Source organism: Mesoplodon densirostris, chromosome X, assembly GCF_025265405.1.
Source record: "Mesoplodon densirostris isolate mMesDen1 chromosome X, mMesDen1 primary haplotype, whole genome shotgun sequence".
Taxonomy (NCBI): domain Eukaryota; kingdom Metazoa; phylum Chordata; class Mammalia; order Artiodactyla; family Ziphiidae; genus Mesoplodon; species Mesoplodon densirostris.
The window spans coordinates 121,230,575-121,245,960 of NC_082681.1; the positions used below are offsets into that span (position 1 = coordinate 121,230,575).

The window sequence follows — 15,386 nt, forward strand, 5'->3', positions numbered from 1 at the left end:
GGCTCACGGGCCCAGCCTTTCCGCGGCATGTGGGATCTTCCTGGACTGGGGCACGAACCCATGTCCCCTGCATCGGCAGGCGGACTCTCAACCACTGCGCCACCAGGGAAGCCCTAACACTCAGTGTTTAAGTTTCAGGCCTTAGGAATGACCCCTTGTTGGCCTGGTGCCCCTTAGTGGTGTGTTTGTGAAGACACCAAAGGAAAACATGGCTGGTGTCAAGGTCAGCTTTGTTGGACTTGAAAGCCCTGCAGCGCCTGTGGTCCTCACCTGGGAAGTTCAGGTCCCCAAACCCTTAGCCCTGACACTACCGAGAAAGCATGAGGTGGTGAGAACTGGGCTTTGTGCAGACTTGTGTTGGGAAGAGCCTGGTTTTTTAAAAAGTCGATGCTTAGACTTCCCTGGTGGTCCAGTGGTTAAGATGCCGTGCTTCCACTGCAGGGGCAATGGGTTCGATCCCTAGTCGGGGAACTAAGGTCCCACATGCTGCCAGCAAGGCAAAAAAAAAAAAAAAAGTTGATGCTTGAGTGTATCCATTAGGGTTCTCTGGCCGTAAGCAACAGAAACCAACTCCCCTTTAACTAAAATAGGGAAGAGGATTTACTGGAAGGCTACGGGCTGGTTTACAGGGTGGAAGGAAAAGCTGGAGGATCAGGTCTGGGAAAGATGGCACCCAGGCAGCCCCGGGGATCACTGCCTCATCTGGGGGCCCTGCTGGGGGATTTGCCGCAACCAGTTCCAGTCTTTGTCACAGCTGCTGCTGTGCGACATAGTTGAGTCCTGTGCTGGTAGAGGGCAGGGCATGTTGATGGACAGTCCCATCAGACTGTATCTCATCAGGGAGGGGAAAGTCCCCCAAACGGCTTCCCCTCCCCCAGTGGAGAATGGTTTCTCCCTGGGACACAGACACAGGCAGCCACCTCGATGCGTGAATCTCTACAATCGTAAATTCCAAAATATACATTACACAAACTCTGTATTTTTAAAAGCTATATTGAGGTATAAAATTCTGCCCATTTTAAGTGTACAGTTCAATGATTTTAATAAATTTATAGCATTATGAAACTCTCACCAGAATTTAATTTTAGAACGTTTCCGTCCCCCCCAAAGACGTCTCGTAGCCATTTGCAGTCAGGCCCTGTTCCCACTCCAGCCCTAGGCAACCACTCATCTGTTTTCTGTTTCGTAGATTTGAACATAGGTTCCTGACCGGTGTAATTTTTTCCGGGTATCCTGCAAACTATGCTATGGGTGAAAGAAAGAAGGAAAAAAGGCCAACGGTGTGGAAGTCTGGACCTCATGGTCTCAGTTTTCCTTCCTTTTTGCTTTAGATTTTCCCTTCTCTCACCTGGACCGTAAGATGGGAGAGCTTAGTCCTAGTCTTGATGCTGCCGTTATTTAGCTCTGTGAGCCTCAGTCATGGAACCTTCCAGGCCTCAGTTCCTCATCTGTATAGATAAGAAAGGGTTTGACAATATGATAACTCATGTGCTTTCTGTCTCTAATGACCAGCAGTTGTGATCTTTTTTGGTGAAATCTTTCTTGGTGAAAAATTACATGTATCCATATAGCTGATTCACTTTTTGCTGTACAGCAGAAAATAACACCACACTGTAAAGCAACTATACTCCAATTTAAAAAAAAATCTACCCTGAAAGAAAAAAAGAAAAATTACTTCTTGATTGTATCTGCTCTCTTCAATCAGAGGGCTGGAATAAAACTTGATGCTGGGCAAGGGAGGTGGAATCCTGAAAGAAGAGAAGGGTTTTTCCCAGCAAGAGCTCATAGTCTGATTGGAATGAGCCGCCAGTGAACGCTCACGCATTGTGGTGAGCTCCCGGGAGAGATCAAGTTCAGTGCACAGAGGTGGGGAGAGGCCACAGAGCGGGGCCTCTGAAACGCCACCGCCACTGTGAGAAGTTTGCCCCCATGAGAAGCTGCTTGGCAGCTGGCTTAGCCAACCGACAGTTAAAACCACCCATTTCATCTTTGCGGGGAGGAGACATCCCAGCAGGTTTGAAGGCGGAGATGGGGAGGTTGAAGCATTCTGCATTTCGAGGCAGATCTCTTATCTCCTCTGGCTCTGCCTCTGTCTCTCTGTGCCCTCGGGTTAACTGTAGCTTTGGCTTTTGCAGCCATGGTAGCTGGAGCCGACTTGTGCAGGCAGGCAGCTGGAGGGTGGTATCTTCTGACAGGGAGACATCCTTAAGTTTTGTAATTTATGGTGTCTTTAAATATGGGATTTTGTTTACTGTTGACCTAATTACACCTCTGTTATATTTTATTTAGCTTAATGTTTTAATTTCGTGCTCATGCCCAGAGGTAGTTTCCCAACAGGTACTGTTAAAAAAAAATTGTAGGTCGGGTTTTATCCTTGCTGCAGCTATCTGCAGCTTCCTGAAGGCAAGGAAATGGGTTTTGGGGCCACACACTTTCTCATGGGCTCTTGTGAATATTTCGACTGTGTTTGTGCTGTGTGAGGTCTAGAGCTCCTGTCTGCCAAGTATTATCCTAAAGCATCTCTGTAAAATAGAAACATAATACGGGCTGCAGAAGTGATTTTAAATGTTCTAGTAGCCACATTCAGAAAGGGAGAAGAAACAAGCGAAATTAATTTGAATAATGCTTGAAATGAAATTGAAGAATTTCACCCAGCATATCTAAAATAGGATCATTTCAACATACAATCAATATAAAAATTAACAAGATATTTTACATTCTTTTTGTTTCCCTCATAAGTCTTTGCAACTTGCTGTGTATTTTACAGCATGTCTCAATTTGGACGAGCCAGGCTTCAAGTATTCAATAGCCACATGTGGCAGGTGACACTTTAGTGGACAGCAAAGTTCTAAACCTTTCAAAGGCTTACAAGGGACACAGGAAGAGCCCTTAGAAGGGGTAGGAGAGACATAGCCTCATGTTTTGTGAGCTCTTAATAAAGCCATACATAGGTTTCCTTCTCTTAGAGAAACCTGATATGTAAAAATTCTGCTTGACAGGAAAGGTAAAGCAGGAAGTGATTATTCATGTTACAAAAGAATTAACTGCAGGATCCTTTAAATAGCAAGCTCCCTTAGTGCACTGAAGATCTGACTCAATTTGCAAAAATGTGATTGACACTTGGCATTTTAGTAGCATCTTTGTTGGGCAGAGAACTGTCTGCCATTATAAAATGCAAATGCAAGCTGAACCGTCAGTTTCTCAAGGCTTTGTTGAGTACCTACTGTATGTCAAGGATGCTCGTAGGGGCCATGACAGAACTAAGGGAGATCTGTGCCCAGAAGCCATTTAGAGGGTCGCTGGGAGGGCGAGACACACATGCAGCCACCACAGTGTGGAATTGCCTCAATACCAGGGCCCACGGAGGCTTGGGGGCTGGATGAGCCAGGAAGGAGCTAGGCTGCAGGTAGGGCCCAGTTGGGCCCAGAAGGCAGGCAGAGTGCATGTGATGAAGTGTCCAGGAGTTTAAAGGAAGGGTACATCAGGAAAGACCAGCTCAATAGGATATTGGGAAGACTCGAAAATTATGCAGTTACGCTTTATATATCCCTGAGTCCCCAGTCCCTAATCCCCAGCCTTACTTCTAGCAGCCATCAGTTAAGCTGTGTTCTTCTTGGACTCCTCATAAGAGGGAGACGGAAGCAAACCCAGGATGTGCTTCTCTCCAGTTTGCAACAACAGGCAGCAGCTGTTTTTTTCTTAGGACCTATCTTCTTGAAGCAGATTCCTTTGCCCTCTTCCAGCTTTACCTTGATAGAGCCCACGTGCAGAATGCAGAAAATGAGACTTGCTGTTGAGGAAAGGAGAGGCAAGGTTGTGTGCTGGAAGTGGATGGGGTTCTGAGTTCCCCAAAGTACACAGGGTTTAAGGTCAGCGTCGAGATGGACCCTTGACCAGATTCCTCCCCCCGCTCCTTCAGGTAGGCCCCATGTGCTGCTTCCCCCCAACTCCACTTAGGGCTATTTTCTGTCCCCATCAGAAAAGCTATGAGCTTTCATCTCTAAGTACTAAAATAGGAGCAGCCTTGGGGAGCCTAGGTCAGTATTCCAAGCCTTTTCTTGTTAAAAAAAAAAACCCTGTTATTTAAAAAAATGACTATCTCCATACATATATTTATTTATAGATCATGTACATATATTGCTGCACTAGTTGATTAAGAAAACCCAAAAGAAGCTTCTAAATAATTATTATTACGTTTAATGAACTTATGAAAAACATAAGATTTACTATTATATGATTTTAGACATTGGTGAAAAATGGACATTTGTCTTCATGGCTCAGGTACATAGTTTTAAATATCTTGCTAAACCCAATAGTTCCATATTATAATTAGGTAACTTAAACCTATATCAAGGGTGGGAGAAAACCCATATTAAAAATTATCTTGATAACTCAGAGTGTTTTGTGCTGATTGGCTTGTCCTCGTGTTCACCCCCCACCATGGCTGACAAAGAGTTCCCACCCAGGGGCTGAAGTGGCAGCTCCACCATATTCTTGTTGACTTGGTCGTGTGTTGAGTATTATCTACAACCCCTACTTTCTTTACCCAGATCTTCTCAAGTCTCTTATCCGTTTAGTGAGGGTGATTTAGGCTCCACCCAGAGGCCTCCCAGCACTGCAGGGTGCCCCATGGAGCTGAAAGCTGGCGCTGGCCGCCGCCCTCGTCTAGGGGCACAGCTGCCCCTCGGAGCACCCCTGACTGCCTGACCTAGAGGCTGGATGAAGGAGCTGGTGTCATTCTGCAAATGGAACGTTAGAGAAGTTGAATTTTTCTCTTTTTAAAATGAAAACAAAATGAATAGATGTTTTCTTTTTTTTTCATCATGTTAACTAATTCCTGAAGTGAGTGCATCCCAGTTTGGAGGGCACTGGCTCAGAAAATAAGCTTAACTGCTTTGCTAAGCTTCAGGTTCTTTAATTGGGAAGATGGGCATCATAATACTGTGAGGATTAAGCGAGATAATGCAGGAAAAGTGTCTGGCACATAAACAGTGGTTACTGTAATCTCCCTTCCGATAGCAAAGCTTCAGTAGATCCATGTCTAGGTAATTTGAAGAAAGCTGCTTTTTAATCGACCTGGTTCTGATTGTTATGATGACTCATTTTAACTGCTGGGGTGAGAATATGATGCAAGAAAATTGGAGTGTTTCTGCCTTTGTACTTGTCAGGAACCAGGAGAAATCTGCAAAGGTTGCCTTGTTTATGCTCTTATGCTTCTCCTTTCTGTTGATAAGTGATGAAAATGGTTCACAACTCAACTTCAGCCTGGGCAGATTTCTGACAGCAGAGTCAGCCAGCTAATTTTGGATGAAAAAATAATCTCGGAAAGGAAATTCTGCTTTGAGTTACTTATGAACTGTCTGGGTTAGCTGACATTATGAGTGGACAATGTGAGCACACCAGTCTGGGTGGACGGGGTCGTTTGATATGGAAACACTTTGGGAGTTTATCCCTAATGGATATGCAAAGTGCATTTGACAAGGAGCCCCTCACCTACCAACCTTCTTCCTGGAAAACCTACCCCAACATATTGAATTTGTAAAAGTCATTTGTGCTTTTTTTGTCTCCTGTTGGAGAAATCTTTTTTTATATATACATTTATTTATTTTTTATTTTTGGCTGCGTTGGGTCTTCATTGCTGCATGCGGGCTTTCTCTAGTTGCGGCGAGTGAGGGCTACTCTTTGTTGTGGTGCACGGGCTTCTCATTGCGGTGGCTTCTCTTGTTGTGGAGCATGGGCTCTAGGCACGCAGGCTTCAGTAGTTGCAGCACGCAGGCTCAGTAGTTGTGGCACGCGGGCTTAGTTGCTCCGTGGCATGTGGGATCTTCCCGGACCAGGGCTCAAACCCGTGTTCCCTGCATTGGCAGGCAGATTCTTAACCACTGCGCCACCAAAGCCCCATTGGAGAAATCTTTGCCAAACCCAAGATCACTAAGATTTTCTCTTATGCTTTCTTATAAAAATGTTGCAGTTTTAGCTCTTACATTCAGGCCTACGATCCATTTTGAGTTCATTTTTGCATATGTGTTCTTTATAGAGCTCACTTAACTTTTCCACTTCCATTCTTTTACTATAATTTCTAAGTTGCTAATTCGCTGCTTGGGGTTACACCTAATTTTCACTACCCTTGTATTTATTCATTCTCCCTTTGTCCATCCGTCCGTCCGTCCATCCATTCATTCATATCAAGCTGCAAATAAAAAAGGAAAAGGACAGGAGATTGACTGAGGTGGGCATGAGGCGAGGCCCAAAGACTGCATGAGTTGTTTAATCCATGTATAGATAAACTAACCAGCCTCTGGATTGGTTGGCTCTGCTAATTTGCATCGGTACCAGAAGACCCGTCTGCCTCATGGGTTGCCTCCACCTATTACCAAGTATACAAAATCACCGTGGATTGGGAGAACAGTTTAAAATGGTATTGCTGCCTAAGAAGCCATCTGTCATGAAGGCAGTTGTGCCCGCAGGTGTGAGCGGTCTGAGTTGTTGGTTGGGCTGGCGGGGCCCTCTGTTATCGGCTGTGTTCACACGAGTTGTCGCTGAGAGGCGGGCGTTATCTCTGTAGGGTGGGAATGATCATCACCCACATTTTGCACAACTGAGGCCCAGAGAGGTTAGCATCACCTAGTCTTGGTGAAGGAGAGAGCATCTGAGAGCCAAACCTGCACCTGTAGTTATCTGCCACCTCTGCACCTGGGGAAATGATGCTGGACTCCGTCCGGGGGCGGGGTGGTGCACAAGTGTTGTTGGCCTTCTGTCATTGTGTGGTTTCCCCTCTGAAGCCCCTGCTGGCCCTGAGACCTGTAGGCCACTCTGCCTGTGCCTGACCGCAGACCAGCACTTTGTGGTTTCTGTGCTACAGGCCTCAGGTTAACCAAAGTCGGGCAACCGTGTGTGGCCCTGTTGTTTTAAGTATTGGTAGAGGGGAAGCCCCTTGAATATGACTTTCCTGGCCTTCCAGGGCTGCTGGGCTTTGGACTTCTCCAACATCTGATCTAAAGTGCTGTTTTGTTTTGTTCTTGTTTTTGTTTGGTCCCTGTTCCTTCCAGTGGAGGCCATAGTGGAGTTTGACTACCAGGCCCAGCACGACGATGAGCTGACGATCACCGTGGGTGAGATCATCACCAACATCAGGAAGGAGGATGGAGGCTGGTGGGAGGGACAGATCAATGGCAGGAGAGGTTTGTTCCCTGACAACTTTGTAAGAGTGAGTACAAAGCGAAACCCTTTTCCTGTCTCCTGTGTGGGTTCTACTGACCAAAGCTGTGGCGGCACTTGAGGAGGAATTTCATGGGACTCTTTAAGAGGATGAGTTGACAGCTTGACCTCTTGTATGCTGTCAAGAGGAGCACGTATAGCTTTGCCCTTGATATCGGGGGATACTTGTTTTGAAATCACTTTCTTAAGGCCCGGAACGTTCTCTTTCCAAACTGTGTATCACTTAGAAAATGCTGGAAAAATGTCAAGCTTGTCAAATTGTTTTATCTGTGGACTTTTTATATGCTTTGATAGTTTCAGAGACTCTTGCCCTTTACCATTCCATTCAAAATGGAGGTGAAACTCAGTTTTTTTTTTTTTTTTTTTTTTTTTTTTGCGGTACGCGGGCCTCTCACTGTTGTGGCCTCTCCCGTCGCGGAGCACAGGCTCCGGACGTGCAGGCCCGGCGGCCATGGCTCACGGGCCCAGCCGCTCCGCGGCATGCGGGATCCTCCCGTACCGGGGCACGAACCCGTGTCCCCTGCATCGGCAGGCGGACGCTCAACCACTGCGCCACCAGGGAAGCCCGAAACTCAGTTTTGACCACTTAAATCAAGTAGCAGTCAAACTAAATGCAGAATTCCAATTATGCCATGTTTCTACCTTTGTATCATATTGCTTTTTTGATAGGAGCAGTATTATTTTCCTTTTCCCCTTTATGGCCATGAAGCATTGAGTAAAATCTATTTTTTCAGTAAGGTTTTGAAAATTATGCTCTTTGCAGAAGGGTTAATTACAAAAATGTAACTCAGTCATGTTAAGAAATTTCATACCACACAGTTGTAAATAATAGTGGGAATTAGGTTAAAAAAAAAGGGGGGGTGGGTGGGAAATCACCTGCAGGCTGATCCCAGAGGGAAATACCAAGTGGGTCTAAAAAGTCCCTGGACTGTACCCTTCCTGCCCAGCGCTGGGCCAGATGGGCCTGTTCTTGGTGGGGAGATCTGCGTGCAGGAATCCCCGGGGCCCCTGCTGTAGTTCCGGTGGCACCAGACCATGCCTGAGACCTGGGGCCGTGGGGGGCAGGTGGTGTAGGGGACGCTGGGCCCAGAGAAGCAGGTGCCCCCCTTAAAGAGCCGTGTGGGCTACATGGGAGGGTTTTTTGGAAGGGGGTTGTTGAGGAAGAACAGTGATATGCTCCAGGCTTCACTCCCTGGGCCCTCTACCGGTACCCCGCCCCCCCACCCCCTGTCTAGAACAAATAGAAAGCCAGTTTCATCTTTCTTCAGGATCTTGCCTCAGAGGATCCTGCTAACTTTTTCCTTGTTCTTTCTTCTTGGTGTGCAGAAAGCTGGGGAGAGTTTTGTGGGTTACATGCTGATAAACCTTGCTTTCTGTGAACAGTCGTGGGAGGATAGACATTTTTTCTTGGACTACAGTTGAACCTGGCAGCCCTCTCTCTCCCATTTTAAGAGGAGGAAAGCCTCACATCTGGGTCCCCTTAGGTTGAGTCTACTGATGTGTAAATGAGGGTGAATTCTTTTGCCCTTCCAAACAAAATCCCCAATTTGGGGATGAGGACCATCCTTGAAGTTGAGTCATTCTGGGTTGGAAGGGGGACTTTTCTGGATAAAAGAGGCAAAGCTTTCAGTGAAGATGAAGGAGGAAGGAGTGAGAGGGGAGGACTGTGGGAAGGAGAAGGGACTCCAACTCCCGTTTAGAAGGTGGGCCCTGCTTTGGAAGCCTTTAATGTGTCCTGTTGGCTTATTCCAAACCACAAATCCACAGACTCTGAAACTTCGAGGTTGGCCTTTGCTCAGGGCCGGGGCACCATAAGTGTTTGTGGAGGCCAGGGCAGGGAGGGCAGCGCGGGAAGAGCCCCAGCAACGCCGGGGAACAGGAGCTCGTCACTGTGACCAGTGGGGTGATGTGCTTCACCGCCAGGACCTCTATCCAGCCTGCTCCATTTGCTCGGCCTTGGACTGGGCCAGCGTGGGCCACGGCAGCGGATCCTGCCCCACGGTGGCCCACGGGCTTTGTCTCAAGGGGAGGCTAGTGGGAGATGGCGGGCGGGAGGCCAGCAAGGTCAGGGGTTATCCCGCCGGCTCCCCGCTCTAGGCTTGCCTGGGTCTGGCTGTGTCCCTCCGCCAGATGGTGGCTGCTCCCATCAAGTCCCTTTCTTCTATACATTCCTTTCCCCTCGTCCCGGCAGGCCTGGGGCTCCCTTGTTTCTAGCCCTCAGCTGCCGCCCCGGAGCATCTCTCTACCTCACCTACTTTGTAAAAGTCTCTTTATTAATCCCACCTCAGATTACCTAACTCGAGTGTGCCATCTGGGTTTCTCCCCCCGCCCGAGCTCGACTACCTCATCAGGCTAGTCTGAGGATTAGAGGAGACAGTGCGTGGAAATCACTTAGCATGTGGCCGGCCACCTTCCGAGTGTGCCGCTGTCCCTGTGGTGAAGGAAGGGACCCTCTCCCCTGGCCTGAAAGCCATTGCCCTTGCCTAACACTTGTCTCACCTTGGCTAGAGCACCTCCAGGGAGGGGAAGTCTCATGCTTGGGAGGTGCTTGTTCCACCTGGGCCAGAGAGGATGTGGCAGGACCGGCTGGGGCTGTACCACTTGTGGCTGTTAGACTTGGCAGAAAAAGAAACTTCTCTTCTTTTGGATGGCTGAGTCTATCTTCAAGTCTTCACCCACTGGGAATGTTTTAGGCCTATTATTGAAAATCCAGTAGGTGGAGGCCGTAGAGTTTAACAATAAAGAACACTGCTGTAGAGACTTCTAGAAGCTGAAAATACATCTTTAGGTAATAATAATCATATTGGCATAAGTTCATAGTTTTGGAAGTGGGTTTACACATGCCTTATTTGGCTTAAGAATCATTTGTCCCCAGACTGAATTGGGTAATCTTGAGGCATCCCGTTGTTTATTTGTGTACCTTTATGCCAGTGTTACCACTGTCAGAGAGCTTACCTTAAGCATTTTCTTGATTCATTTATCGGATCCTTAATCAGTGTCCCAAATGAACGTGATCACCTAAAGTGTGGGGATTCAGTATCCACCCGCAACTCTGTATTGTCTCAATTCCTCAAAGGAAAAATACCAGGCAGTCGGGCCACCCCATTGTTAAGAAGATGCCTGGGCTTCGCCAGCTCTGGGGCTGAGATTTGTTGGCACCCGTAAATGTACCTAAGCAGGCCCCATAGCCTTTTGGGTTTGTTCCTCTTTTTCTTTTATTTAGTTAGTTCTTATTTAATTTATTTACTGTACATGTAGAAGAAGAATCTTTTAAAATCCCTCTTCCCTTTCTTCTCTATACCTCTCTCATCCACTTCTTTTAGAATACATTTTTCTTTATCCCTCCTCCTTAAAAAAATTTATTCATTTTCAGGTGCAATTTATATAGAGTAAAATGTTGAAGTCATAATTATTGGCTTGATAATTTTTTTAATGTAAGTGCGTGCTTCCGTAAGCATCATCCAGATCAATTTTATTTCTATCCCTCTAGGAAGTTCCATCATGCCTTTTCCCAGTCATTCCCCCTCTCATAGGTAATCTGTCATCATAGGTTAGTTTTGCCTGTACTGGAGTTTCATGTAAATGGAATAATACAATATGTGCTCTTTTATATATAGCTACTTTTGCACGACAGAATGTTGTTGTGTATAGCAGTACTTTGTTCTTGCTGTATAGTATCCCATTTTATGAATAAACTGTAATTTGTTTATCCACTCTCCTGTGGATGGACATTTGGGTTGTTTCCAGTTTGGGTATTTTATGGAGACAGGCACTCATTTCTCTTGTGTATATACGTGTAGGAGTGGAATTACTGCCCTCCCCCACTTTCAACTTATATGTTTTTCTCTGTTTAAATATGTGGCCTCTGTGGAGGAGGGGTGTCCCACCTGTGCTGGGGCCTCATTTGTGCCTGAATGTGCTGGTCTTTGCATGGTTGACCTTTGAGTATGACCGCTGAGGGGTCCTTAAGCACAGAACACAATGTCCCAGGGATCATTTGATTGTTGGGCCCATGAACTATCAAAGGCTCATTCTTAGATTGTTAAAAACATGCCAATAGAGAGCATGTGTCAGAGTTTTATTGAACTCATCTAATGAGAGAACTAGCATATGAACAAAACTGATTCAGTGATGATGTGAGGAACTGATTAAAAAGTCCATGGAAAGAGGAATGTTCAAAGAAGATCAAAATGAAAACAACATTGTAAATTCAACTATACTTCAATAAAATTTTTTAAAAAAGGACAAAGAAGATCAAAATGGGTTCATGTCTTAGAGGACAGTAAAGTCTTAACCTCTGGGGTTATCATCTCTACCAGAAAAGAAAAAGGGGCTATGGCGTACCTTGTTGTTTTCCTACATGTTATCCTCAGACTTTTATAGAGTTGTAAAATGTCCTAATAAAGAGTTGGTTAAATCAGGTTATGTTTTCAGAGGGAATCAGATGACCCTTCGTGGTGCGGGGGGCACACTTATTAGAAAATGGATCAGCATGACATTAAAAGTTCACGCGATGATCATTTTTTGCTTCATTTCCAAGTTTGGGGTATTTTTTTCTGCATAAACCACAATAGACCATAATATGGGATATAATAGTAGGAGGCACTAGGGATGAAATCCTCAAAGTCATTCATTTAAAAAAAAAAAAAAAAAGGCTGCTCTCCTGAGACCTGAAACTACCACCTAGAACAGAAGGACAGCCACCAATGAGAGGCAGATGTGGGCTCTTTCACAGGGGTTCATTTTCCCCAGGTTGGATTCACTGACCAGTGTCCCCCTTTCAGAACCTTACCTCAGAGACAGACAACAGTGGCCATGAGTCCAGCAAAGGATTTATTAGCAGACTTTTCCCTGAGTTCTCCTGACATGTATCCACAGACAGACAAAGGAATTTCAAAAGGCAGAGGCCTTGAACCCATGGCTTGGGCCACCATGCTCGGGTCTGCCTTCTTTGGGGGGCGACCTTTGGTGAGGGGCAGCGGGACCCAGGCTCTCGAGTAGAAAGCAGGAAGCTGCAGCAGGGGTTAAAAGAATGTGCTTGTTGATCTTTAAGTCGCTCTGTGCGCATAGCACGCACCGCAGCCACAGGCCCCTTTGTCGAAGGCCGAGGTGTGTTTACTTGTAGTTGCAGGTCTTCTGCTGAGTGTAACAGTTTTCAGCTCGGTTTCCTATTGCCTCAGCTTTCATCTCCTAGGTGTTTTAGATCTCTCTCTGGCATATCCAGAGCCTTTTTTGTATTTGTGTAAAGTGGCTGGTGAAAATGGTCATATTTTTCATCGATGAGGTGGAAGGTGAGGCTTTTGCCTATTTGCACCAGTGTGAGACAAAGCTCACGCTTACTTTGCTTGTCTTGATTTCAGAAGGAATCACAAATTTACTTCAACAAGTGGCATAACAGAGAGATTTCCAAGTTGCTCTCCTATACTCAGAGACCCTGAAGTAGATCTCTTGGATCCAATTTCACTTTGCTTTTTCACTCCAAGGGCCACTGATTTTGTGAAGTGTATGGGATATTGTCTTCAAGGTACTTGTCTCTCTTGGAAAGGTGGCACGAGTTTTCCAGGCGTGTTTCATAGCGTGCACAGCCTCCTCCTGCGCAAGACTCTCGCGGTGATGTGCTCGGGGGTGGGGTCTGCCGAACTCCTCAGGGAGCGTTTACCGGACTGGGCTTCGACGTGCTGGCGCCAGAGGCTGTGAGCACGAATGAGACGCCTGAAAAGGAACAAGGTATCATTACGAATGTAACTTCTTCCACAGGAGGACAGCGTTAGCTCCTGTGACCTGGCCTTTGGTCACACTTTACTCTGGGGCGCACATGTTAGACATTGTTCTGCAAATATGGTCCTGATTAAAATGCCACTTGTGAGGGTTTTGACTGGATTCATCAGGCAGCTCTGTTGGAACACGCTAAATGAACCTACAGTTATCTTTTGGCCCTGATTGCTGTGTTATTTTATGGAATAATAATGATAACATTCTCTTGCAGGCTTGCTGGCTGCCTGGCTTTGTATGCATTATGTGTAATCTGCTCTTGTCTGTCCGTGTATACGGACTAAAATTTGTTGAATACTTACGCCAGGCAGGAATGAGCCTAAGCCCTTCACATGCTTTATCTCATTAAGTCCTTTACACCACTCTATGGCATAGGTACCATTTTTTTTTATCATGCCCATTTTTTAGAAGAGATAACTGAGGCATCTTAAGGTTAAAAGACAAGCTATGAGGAGCAGAGAACTTTGGAACTCGAGCAGACTGGCGCTAGACCCTGAGCTCAAGCAGGCAGCATTAGCTGGGTGTCCAAATTGTCCTGATGGGGTTAAGCCCCTCACCATTATTACCCGCTGCATCCTACCTTCCCCGAGTGTCCTGTCAGTATTTTGCACATTTGTACCACTCGGAGAGAAGCCTCTGAGTTACTCTGCTAGTCTTTTATTTTTTTAATTTTATTTACTTTTACTTTTGGCTGCGTTGGGTCTTCATTGCTGCACACGGGCTTTCTCTAGTTGCGGCGAGTGGGGGCTACTCTTTGTTGCGGTGTGCGGGCTTCTCATTGCGGTGGCGTCTCTTGTGGAGCATGGGCTCAGCAGTTGTGGCACGCCGGCTCTAGAGTGCAGACTCGGTACTTGTGGCACACGGGCTTAGTTGCTCCGTAGCATGTAGGATCTTCCCGGACCAGGGCTCGAACCCGTGTCCCCTGCACTGGCAGGCGGATTCTTAACCACTGTGCCACCAGGGAAGCCCCTGCTAGTCTTGAGTTAATAAAAAATTACAAAGTTACTTTACAAGTGGCATCAAGTAGAGATTTCCAGGTTGCTATTCTATATTCAGAATCATGGTTGTGAACTTGTTTTCTGTATTTTAAAGGACTCTCTTCAGAAATCAGGTATTTCAACTCAAAAGAGCAATCTTTGCCTGGATTTATGGGCTGGTGCTGTTTTTCCTATGAATTCTGAAAGCAAGTCAATTCAGGAAAATATTTCATTTTACTCATTTGTAAGGAGGCTTGTTATTTTGTGGTGTTTAGGATATGCTTTTCAGAAGAATCTTGGTTGTCTTTTCAGTTGTGTGACTATCTAGTTGTTCCCCATCCATGGGACCCTTGCAAACAACCAGTTCCAACTCGAATTATTCTTTAAACTTTCAATATATAGTTTTCTTTTAGGGAACAAAATCTTAAAACTAACAACTGGAGCCTGTTAGATGCTGTTATAAAAAATGGTACTCCAGGAAGGGTCCGGAGTAATTAAAGACAAGTGTGTTGCCATTAAAAGCCACACCAGTTGGCAGATTCCTCAGGCTTTGTCACTTGCAGCGTGGGAAGTGTGTGTGTGTGTGGGGGGAGGGGTGTCTTGTGACTCAGGGAGAGCGGTCCTCTGACCGAGTTGATCTTGCTGATTATGCATAATGGAGTTTTATTTTCTTAATGACCGGATTATTGAATCTGAGCTTAGAAAGGGACTTTGGAATCATGTGTTTCAAACCCCAGCTTTCTAACAGGTCAAAATCTAAACCATGTAAGATGTTGCTGTGATCATTACTGGCCACTTAAACTTGTATAGTGTGGCGGTCCCACAGGGGACCCTAAACCAGTGAGTCTCCAGTCTGGCCCTGCTCCAGGCACACTACATCGTCAGAAGTTTGGAGTAGGGGCAGGAGTTGGTGTAGGGGCCTTGGAATATTTTTTAAAGTTCATGTGACTTGCTGCTTGATGAAGCTTGGGCACTCCTTTTGTACAATGGGACTGATGGGCAGTGTCATCCTCTTTAATATCTTTTCTCAAGCACATGGCTTGGTAGCCTGTGACCTGTAGTTCTACATTTGAAAATATTATGTTATTTCTAAAGTACGTTTATGAATATATAAGGAAACATAATCATGCTAGAAATTGTGAAAACAAAAATGTGTACCACAAATACAAAAACAACGTACCAATATGTAAACAGTGCTCTATGTGAGTCCATTAGAATTAATACATTCTGATTGCAGATACTCTGGATTAACTAAACACTGGACTAAACGCTGCCTTCTACCCAGTGGTAGTGAGGTGGGCAGAATTTCTAGCAATGGTCCCCAAGATTCCCCTATTTGAATCCCCAGAACCTGTGAATGTGATGAGCTATCATTCCAGTAATTGTGTTATGTTATATGGTGCAGTTGACTTTACAAAA

At 45.8% G+C, this 15,386-nt stretch overlaps 1 protein-coding gene across 3 annotated transcripts in view; it reads left to right on the top strand.

The window, feature by feature from the left end:
• Window positions 1-15,386, top strand: part of SH3KBP1 (SH3 domain containing kinase binding protein 1) — a 346,074-nt gene that overhangs the window by 41,461 nt on the left and 289,227 nt on the right. The window contains exon 2 of one of the 3 annotated variants that reach the window (XM_060086462.1): window positions 7,050-7,207. The exons of 1 other annotated variant lie outside the window; for it this stretch is intronic. In XM_060086462.1, the coding sequence (XP_059942445.1) occupies window positions 7,050-7,207 (158 nt within the window). Of the gene's footprint in view, window positions 1-7,049; window positions 7,208-15,386 lie in introns of those variants that run through there. One more of the 3 variants, XM_060086463.1, reaches the window with a different exon arrangement.